The sequence below is a fragment of the Nasonia vitripennis genome, chromosome 3 (assembly GCF_009193385.2).
Source record: "Nasonia vitripennis strain AsymCx chromosome 3, Nvit_psr_1.1, whole genome shotgun sequence".
In the NCBI taxonomy this organism is placed as follows: Eukaryota; Metazoa; Arthropoda; class Insecta; order Hymenoptera; family Pteromalidae; genus Nasonia; species Nasonia vitripennis.
The window spans coordinates 2,986,808-2,996,444 of NC_045759.1; the positions used below are offsets into that span (position 1 = coordinate 2,986,808).

Here is a 9,637-nt window from a genome sequence, read left to right on the forward strand (position 1 = left end):
ATGAAACGCGAGAACACACGCGGCTCTGCGAGATGTATACGATTACGTATACGGATCCAGTCTTAACGCGACACCTTTTGTCCCGGGATTTGCCTGCGTAATGGACGGATTAGTCGTTCTAATAGTCTCGCGTTCCGAGCGATTATCCGATCGTGCGTTTGATTGTCTCGAGAGAAAATTATCACTGCGTTTTTCCAAACAAGAACGCAACTGTGCGGAAAAGGTCGTTTTCTCGTCGGCGGAGTAGAGTTGAATTTATGGTGAATTTTGATCGAGAATTTACTTTCTTCCTTAGCATGTTAGAAAGCCTCGGCATCGCCGACTTGACAAACAACCGTATCGTTGGCGGAACAAAGTCATAACTGCAAAATTCAATGCCTCTCACGACGCATTACACGTCCTATAAATTTTATTGCTCGCGATAAATTTTTTCCGGCCGCGCGCACGTTCGACTAAAAAAAACGAAGAAGCGACGCGTTTCCCGTCGTAAAACGAGCCTATCGCTCCTGTTACCGAGAATATCAAGGGTGATGTCCCTCCCACGGAAAAATTAGTAGGGATACCAAAACGCTCGTAAAGGGACACTGCATCGTCCGGCTGTTTTGAATATCGAGACGAATCCAACTAAATAAAACACAAAAACAAGTCGAGAGAGCAGCGCGAGAAAATCATTCCGAAGCGAAACACCGTGGGCGCACGTCAGGAGCAGCTAATTTCCCGGAAGTTTCATTAAACTAAAACCGTGGCGGTGCCGCCGTCTAATTAATTATTTCACCTTATACGCACACAGCCGCACATTCACCTGCAACATTGAGAAGGTCGCAGAATAAAGGGCCGTCCGTCGCGTCTGTCTCTCTACGTTTCCAGAATAAATGCGCGTAGGTATGCGGAGAAACGCACAAAAGGGTGACGGCGGCATCATCGGAAAAACGATGAGGGGAGAGCTGAAGAATAGACGCAGAGCATGCGGAATGTATTATAGTTAGCCACTCGGCGCACGCAAAAGGGTCGGCAAGGAGGTTTATTTAATTTGTATTCAGCGATGCCTATGCGGGACGCGGCGCGCATTTATTTTCTCTAGGCTGCAGCGGCAGCAGCGTCTCGAGAAAATCCGTGGAAGTTCCTCGAGTGGGTGGAACACGACGATGTCGCGTGTGTCTATGTATATAGCTCCTCTTGTACGGACGTTATACGGGAGTGGCGCAGCCGAGGAGGAGAGTTCAAGCTGACTCTTGGCTCTGTACGGGATTTGATGCGCATTAATCTTGCCCCGGTAAGCTATATATATGTGTGTGTGTGTAGTAGGGAGACTATGAATATCTTTTACTTTTTTAGTTTGAAAAATTTTGATTATTTATGCGGTGACACTTTTTGCGAGAATTGCAAACATATTAATCTTTATGCTCGCTAAAAGCTTTTTAAAAGCGCTGGACCGTTAAAAAAAATAACTCATCCATATTCGCTAATCTTTACGAGTACTTTCATAAAACTGCGGTTATTTTCCAACACGCATTCACAAAATAAAAATTCAGCCGACATCTCCTGAAAAAGTCATCTGGCGATCATCGTCATCGCTTCAGAGCCGGCGGAACGATAGTCCCTCCCCGGTTTCCTGCGTAATTCGAGCACACGTTAACGAGATCCTCTCGGCCCCCGTGGGGAGGTCCACAGGAGGACTTAGGAAAAGCGATGTAACGATGAGTAGCCGCTCGTGTTTACGTCCCGGTTATGAACAATCGGAGCGAGCCTCTTCCTTTTATTATATACGTGTGTGCGCGAGGGCCATTTCCAGCGAGTGATCCCGTTCATACGAGTCGTCGATGCTCACTCGTTTTTGTTTTATTTTTTACGACCGACCTTTCTTCTCTATCACGTGTACCTATATTGGGGGGAAATAATATCTCGGCTTTACGAGGGACGTGGAACTTCCCTGACCCGTGTGTTATACAGAAGCCGATCTGAAATATAAAGTTTCGCGAGTACAATAACTAACGGATAGTGGGCTGAACGTTGCGAAAGAATGTTGCTCTTCACCGCAGAGCTTCATGTAGGGAAATATTTCGTCCTAATTTCAGCCGACAACTTTGTGTGTATACGCTTATGTCGAGGAACAACACAAAGTGCCCGTATCGGATTTCGATCGCTGGATTCTACTCGCCCGAAGTTATATCGCGCCGTTTCTTTTTTATCGAAAGATTTTTAACTGCGTGCGCGCAGCGAGAGATTATCGGGCTAAATTGATGGATGCTTCGAGATACTCGCGCTGAGGTTTTGTTGGCCTCGACTTTTCCGAGCCGTTATTGCAAGCTTTTTGTCCGGCGCTACAGTATAAGCGTCCAATCTGGAACGACACACCCGTATACTCGAGAGATTTTTATATTATGAAATAATACCATCGCAGGAATACGGGATTAATATTGCGGCATCACTGAATTCGATCAATCACGCGCGTGTGTAACTAATATGACTTTTTCGTGTCGATTTTTAAATTAAAAATAACCACGGACATCCCGAATAAAAAAAGCACCTCGAAATGCGTTGGAACGTCACGTGTATTCAAAATAAATAAAAAGCACAGCGTGAAAATCACGTATTTTCCCCAAACAAGCCGCGAAAAAATACATTAAAAATATATACATTCCGTGTATATACTATCATTGAATTTGCATCTGAAAAAAACGCCCAAATACCGGGCGTCGCGCGGCAATCCCAGAGTCATTATACAGCCTAGCGATTCCCTGGGCGTCCTCTGCTACAGCGCTGTAATTTGATTTCGCGCGTCGAACAGCGCACACAGCAGCCTTTATAATCAGAGCGAAGCGAAAATCAGCGTCGTAATTTTGCATGGACGCACCGGCGAATAAATATATGTCGAAAGGGTAAGGGGGTGGTGCATTGAATATGGTCGCCGCAGAGGTGCGGTATAATTTCAAGCTCGAGTACGCACGTGTGTGTGGGTGTATGGTATTTTCCGTGTATCAGGGTATAGATAAGGGATAATGCTCGACGCCGATAATAGGGATGAAGGGGTCTTTAGATAGAGGATTCCTTATTGAGCCGTTATTGGCGATGCCGCTTGTGAATCGCCGAGGGTCGAAGCGATGTATGCTTTCGGCTGATTGTTTTTTCAATAATTCAATCGGACGATTCGAACAATGAGTTTCACGAGCATATGATGTGTGTAACAAGCAGAGAAAAACGTTAATCCGAAATACCCGTACAAGCGTATTCAGCCCCTCTTCCTCGACTTTCGACGTATAACCCCGTTCAACCGACTTTTCAGTCTCTGCCGACGCGAGTCGGGTGCGCGCGAAACTCCATTTCACGCGCCACTAACAATGCACACGAACTATATTTTCTTCCCCTGGCCAAGCGGATCCCCTATCGGTCTGGGAAACTTTACGATATAAAACACGTCGTCAGGTGCGCATTCTTGGATTCGAAGATTTCGACTTCGACTCAATCTGGATCCTCCTGTTTTCTCCGAATTCACTGCTTACGAAAAGCTCGTTTTTAATTGCAAAATCTCCAACTCCCTCACCGGCTTACTCTCGAAAAGCATCGGCTAAGTTCAATACTACACGAAAGTATACAATCCATACTACACGAAAGTATACAGCGAAAATAATTCCTCTCGTACGAGTAAGCGCTGACGCGGGACTTTTCTCGAGGCCGTGAATTATGAAGTGTCAAACGTAGTCGCGGAATAGCCTTTTAATACCGAGAGCTCTCTCACACGGATGATTTCGCTTCGACAAAAGAAATTGAATTCGCTCGATCTCCCGGAAGAATCGACAAGACACCGGGAATCCGCGATAATATACAGCTCTCAACAAAGCATCTTCGATTTGAGAGTCCGTTAAAAAATTTTTCCAAAACACTTCTCAAACAGTTAGTTAATGAAGCTATACTGGCAACCCCTCGCGCGCATCTCTCGTCCTATCCCCTTGAAATCACTCATTCGGGGTCTACGATCGAGGAGAAATGCAGATCGCAATTTTCCGAAGAACACACACAGACACACAAACTCACGCAGAGCATCGGAGAAGATTCCAGGAGACGGTTGCGCATGCGGGAAAGTCGGTCAGTCGGAACGACTCTCCTTACGGTCAAGCTCTCTTTCTCGCATGGTATACAGCGCAAAGCTCGCAAGCACAATGGTCTAGACAAAGACACGGGGGGAGAAAAGTGCGCGGGGCGATAGCGAGAGATAGTAACGAGTACGTGCGTGGGTGAGTATCCGCACACATGGTAATTCCAAGCTGGAGTATGGACGAGGGGAAGAAAGGAGAACATTAAGGGAATTGTTAAATAGGCGCTGCGAGCTTGCGTGGATTATTTTGGTAGATAGAAGGAAAAAAAAGACTAGAGGGAGAGCGGAATTGTTTGGCTAAGTAATCTGGATGAGGATCTGTTCGAGTGGCACTGTACTGGCGTAGTGGGCTGCAAAAATGCATTTTTTAATGTTATCCTTTTCAGGAAATTCTACCAGGTATACGATAAGCGGATTGCTCTGCAAAATTAGAGCCTTGTATTCTTTAGACTCGAAATTTCAAACTAAAACGAACGACCCTTTAAAAGTCAAAGCCCATTTCCGCGGGCCAAAAAAAGCTCGAACTTGTTGATTCCGCCGATGACCGTCGCGGGTGAAACTCTGCTAGCAGCTGCAACGAACGAAAGAAAAAAATTCGAAAGACACGCCCAGATTTAGCGCGAATTTCCGCCTCGAAAAAAAATTTGTTCGTTCACCCCCGCGCGATTTTGCTGAAAGCTTTGGCCGACATTTGCATATAGCTGAAAGTTCGTCGGGCTAATTTCTATCGCACGGAATCACGTTCCTCTCGAACGAGCTCGAGGGGGAAAGTTTAATAGACGTCCGCGGAATATTTGATCGCCTCGTGTTCCATCGGCGATCCCGATGCGTGCGAGCTTTTTTCGACGGTTAATGGCTCTGAGGCGTTTGGATTAATCTGCTGTGTCCGTGTAGGTTTAATCAAACATTAATTACGGAAAAAATGACGTAATGATTTCACCGTTAAAATTTTCGCAATAACTTATTCATACTCCACCCCTCACGAGTACAGCAACTACTCGGGCTTCAAAAAAACTGGAATAAGCCCTTGTACGAAATTTCATTTGAATGCAAATTATTCCGTACAATCCCTCTCTCGCCGCGTTTATTAAAAAATTTTCAAGTACACGTACTCAGCTTTAATCCAGCCACTACACAGACGTATACGCGCGAAGCATATCGTATAAAGCTCCGTACAACATCGAGTCATTAATACAAGAGAAAATCTCGACTAAACTCCTCTTGAATAATCAAATTTCAGCGTTCGACTCTCCAAAATCCAGCATCCCAAATTCTTAGCCCATTCTCCTCATCCTCCGCCCTTATCTCACCGGCATCTCTTCTCGCTGCGATGCTGCAAGCTCGAATTGCGCTCGGACATTTTACTCAATTTTGAATGGCAGCAGCACTGTTGACCTCGTTTTCTTTGTCGGGGGGTCCGCATCGCGCGCTAATATATATATATACATATATATACATATATATATATATATATATATATATATATATATATATATATATATATATTCTCTCTCTTGGACCAGACGTCATCCGCTTTTACGCCAGCGGAATATGCGCAGCGCTGCGCACGCTGAATTATGAATCGGAACTCTGTTTCGGGCTGAATGGAAAGGAGGCTGCTGCCGCGTAGAAAGAGAGAATTAGAAATAGCCTTTCTTCGTCGGCTATGGCTGAAGTGCAGCGCGCACGCGAGAGAGAGAGAGAGAGGGTATAATACAGCTCTGCAGAGGGCTGTGCACTTGAAGATAATATTATCGTATATAGGGGGGAATACCGCTGGTTCGTGCGCGCGGGATATAGTCAAGGTTTAGCAGGCGTTGAGATGCTTTTTGGGCTGGTTTATAAATTGTGGACGCGATAGTTTTTGTGCATTAATTGTTGATATGGATAAAACAGTCCAATATCCTAACGAGCTCGAAGAACATTAAGCAGCTCCAATTAAAAATGTATTTTTACTACGAAGACCGGAAGCGCATAGGCAATCCCTGCGCACAGCGGGTTTTATTATGCGTCGTACGTAGCCTCAGCTCCGAGAGAGACGAACGTCCCATATGCTGGAAATACATTAGATCGTTCCTGGGCTCTCCGGCATATAAGAGTCTTACGCCGCAAATGGCCTGTAATTAATCTTCCGCATACGTATAGTATAGGCTATATAGCGCTGTTAAAGTCGCACTGAATCATAGGTAAATTTGACGCGCGTATCAAAGTCTTTAGAAACGCGGCGGCTTTATGCGCGCGCGTCCGCGGAAATCATGAAATGTGGCGCAGCATTATCAACTCGCGTCACGTTTGAAAAGTTCGTGTAATTTCACCTGCGAATATGTGCGCGATAAAAGTTTTCTCTCTTTTTTCAAGTGTATGTATGTACGGGAAGATGGAATTCGGGAGAATGGATATACCGGCTATTTAATTCGTAGGAGAGGGCTCTGGATTCGGAAAATGTTTGAGAGCACTTGTACGAATTGAATGGAGAGATAGAAGGAAAACGGTGCTGATTTCCGGCTGATCTTGATTCTTTATGCGTAATACAATGATAGCACCGGAAAGAGAGAGGAGCGATATAGATATAGAAAAAAGAGGAGAAGGAGAGAAGCGAGCGCATGGTATAGAACGCTTGTAATTACAGAAAGTGGCTCTATTCACGTGGCTCGCGGGGAGGGGGTCGGGATAACTTTTGCGCTTTCCACCGCATAATCAGAAAGCATTTCAGATAAAAGTTCGCCACTTAGTTTAAGAGACGACTGCTTCCATTTGGCACGCGGAAATTTCCCTTTTTTTTATCCTAATTGTATTGGGGAAAAATGTTTTCGCTGCAGTCGAATGATATAATGATATCGAGCGCTTCCCACCTGATTATCTGCGGGTTGTTGGATTAAGGAATTAATTTGCAATGCTTTAGTAAAACATATTTTATTTTTTTAATGTGGGTGTTTACATCTGAGTAAGTTGTGTAGTTATACATTTCTATATGATTCGTTCAGATAATCTCAAGTGTAAAGCTGTGAATCATCGATTAGATTACGTCAGAAATAATTGATGGATAATCGCGTCGATACGCTTAATAATACGAATTAATTATAGCCTCTGTTGTCATCTTCTATTGACATTGTAATTTAGTTGCTGGTCATCTTCTGCGTGATCCAGTCGATAAAGTGAGAAACCCTGACGTAGACAGACGGTGCACCTGGTGCTGTGCAAGGAGACATGCCCCAGGACACTATTCCGACGAGCTTAGCTACGCCGTTCTTGTTCTTCACTATCAGCGGACCACCCGAGTCACCCTGCGACCAACAAACAGTTTATCATTATTCAGTACGAATGTTGGACTGATTGAACAAAGTACTCACGCTGCAAGCGGAGTGTTCTCCGGTGAGTGGTCCAGTGCAAACGTTGGTTTCGTCCACGAGATTTTCGGTTCCTGGAATGATTGTCGCTATCGCCTGACGACATTCCTTGCGGCTGATTATTGGCAGGTCGACCGTCTGGAGGATCTGGGGATGATCCTGATTTTCACCGTTATCGCTGATTGCACCCCAGCCGGACAAAATTGCCTGGCCTGTGGGCTCACTGTCTTTCTTGGGAAGGGCTATCTTGGCCACTCGCTCGTTCAGTTTCAGAGGTGTCTTGAGCTTTATGAGGCCGATGTCGGAGGTACCTGGTTCTTCTCTGAGACCGAAAAATGCGATTAATTTCGAAAGATCTTTGAACTGCTTATGAAGATTAAGAAGAAGATACTCACTCGGTTCCCGTGTAATTCTCATGCTTGAAGTACTTCTCAACGAAGGACACTTGCTCGGTCTCCTCGACTCGACTTATGTTCTGTTTACCAGCCTTGACGACGAAGTGACCCAAGTAACCTATTTCGTCCATGGCCTCCAGACAATGCACCGCCGTCAGGATCCAGCGTTCGTTCAGGATGCTACCACCGCAGAAGTGGGTCGAAGGCATGACTTCCGGGATGCCGAATTGCAGGGACACCTGGTGAGGGAACTCGCCGGGTTTGGCGTCGTGACCACCTATTACCCGGGTACTGATGTGGCCGTTTCGACGCAATACATCGATCACACCTGCGATGGTTTTGAGAAAAAAGTGAGACAACGGATAAATGTAAATTCTATTTGAAGTTATAATCGTAATACTTACGCGAGTGTGCGACAGCCAAGAGACAGGCGAGGACAATAAGCTTGGAAGTCATCTTGAAGACTGATGCTACTTTCAAGTTTTGGACTCGATTTATATATCAATTAGAGCCGAGCTTACGTCATGCATTCGATGGTAAATACAGAGGTTCACGATTGAAAAGACAAAATATTACGTCGTTTAATTAAAGTTTTTATAACTGGATATTGAAAACCTTCTTATCTTCGGATCGAATCTAATCGCTACTGACTGTGTGTCTGGTGAAAATATAGCGAAGATTACGCTTTGATAAAAGACTAGTATTGCGTCTTCGCAAAGAAATAGAAAATGATTGATTTTTTATTTTTCTTATCGCTGCCGTGTACAAATTAAATTATCGTTTTTTTTATTAATCAAGGAAAAACCATCATTGCAAAAGCACTGCTAAATCAGTTGGCTGTGGCGATTTTTCGTACAGAATCTCAAAGTCTCGCGCATTTGCATGCATTTACATTAATGAAATTTCGAAATGCGTTTGAATACGAGAAATATCCCAGCACTCGAAACAATAAATACACTTCCCCAGCCCGAGTGGTTCAGGTTCGCCAAGTTATTGCGCATTTTACAAACCAAATACTTCGGATTTAAATTTCGAATCCGAATTAGAATAGCTGCTCCCGCGGGCGCGCGCGAAATGAACAAGTTTCAATCTTCGCGTTACAATATATTTACGCGTCCATTTTTCATAACACCATCTTTTTCCGTCCGTCTAATACATAAAATCAAGTGTCATTTCAGCTGGAGCTGTCGCGAGCGATTTAAAATTGAATTCCCCATAAATTTCGACTCGCGGAGGACCTTGACACAGATATTCAGGCTCGACTGAATGAAATCCATCAGCGAGAAGCCCCCGGCGTCGGTGATAAGCCTTTGGAATTGAAAAATCTTAATACGGCCCGCCTGTCCGCCGCAATCTTCTCTCCAGCTTTTTGGAGAAAAATCGACGTGGAAACCTTCCGCGGATAGCGATAATTCACTCGCTTCACTTATACACAGTCCTCCTGGCTATATGCTACGCGTAAAAATACGAGGCATTAGCGAGCGAGCGAACGTCGGAAATGAAGTCCCGACAGCTGAACGTTGGGGTGCGGCCGGAGCAGAGAGAAAATATTTTCGGAAGATTGCGCGCGTGGAGCCGCGTGCCAAATAGAGATTTACGCCGCGAGGTGGGGTATGTATGTATAGTGGGTTGAGGCTTCACCCCTTGCTCGACAGACGGAATTTCCTCGCGGAGAAGATCCCCCGCGCGCTGCTCGAGATAAAGCTAATTACGTTCGCCGCACTGATGTATTAATGGCCTAGTGAGGCTGTTTACTTTTTCGGGGGCTGGGGTATTCAGGAAGTAGCTACTGCTGGCTTTGT

The 9,637-nt window shown here is 45.1% G+C and overlaps 1 protein-coding gene across 1 annotated transcript; it reads right to left on the reverse strand.

Annotated features, from left to right (window-relative positions):
* Positions 1-6,990: 6,990 nt before the first annotated feature.
* SP122 (serine protease 122) lies at positions 6,991-8,306 on the reverse strand. Its single transcript, NM_001172584.1, has 4 exons — positions 8,240-8,306; positions 7,836-8,163; positions 7,444-7,762; positions 6,991-7,377 (listed from the first exon to the last, which is right to left on the reverse strand). The coding sequence occupies exons 1-4, from the start codon at positions 8,289-8,291 to the stop codon at positions 7,210-7,212; spliced, it is 867 nt and encodes a 288-aa protein (NP_001166055.1). The 5' UTR covers positions 8,292-8,306; the 3' UTR covers positions 6,991-7,209.
* Positions 8,307-9,637: the final 1,331 nt, after the last annotated feature.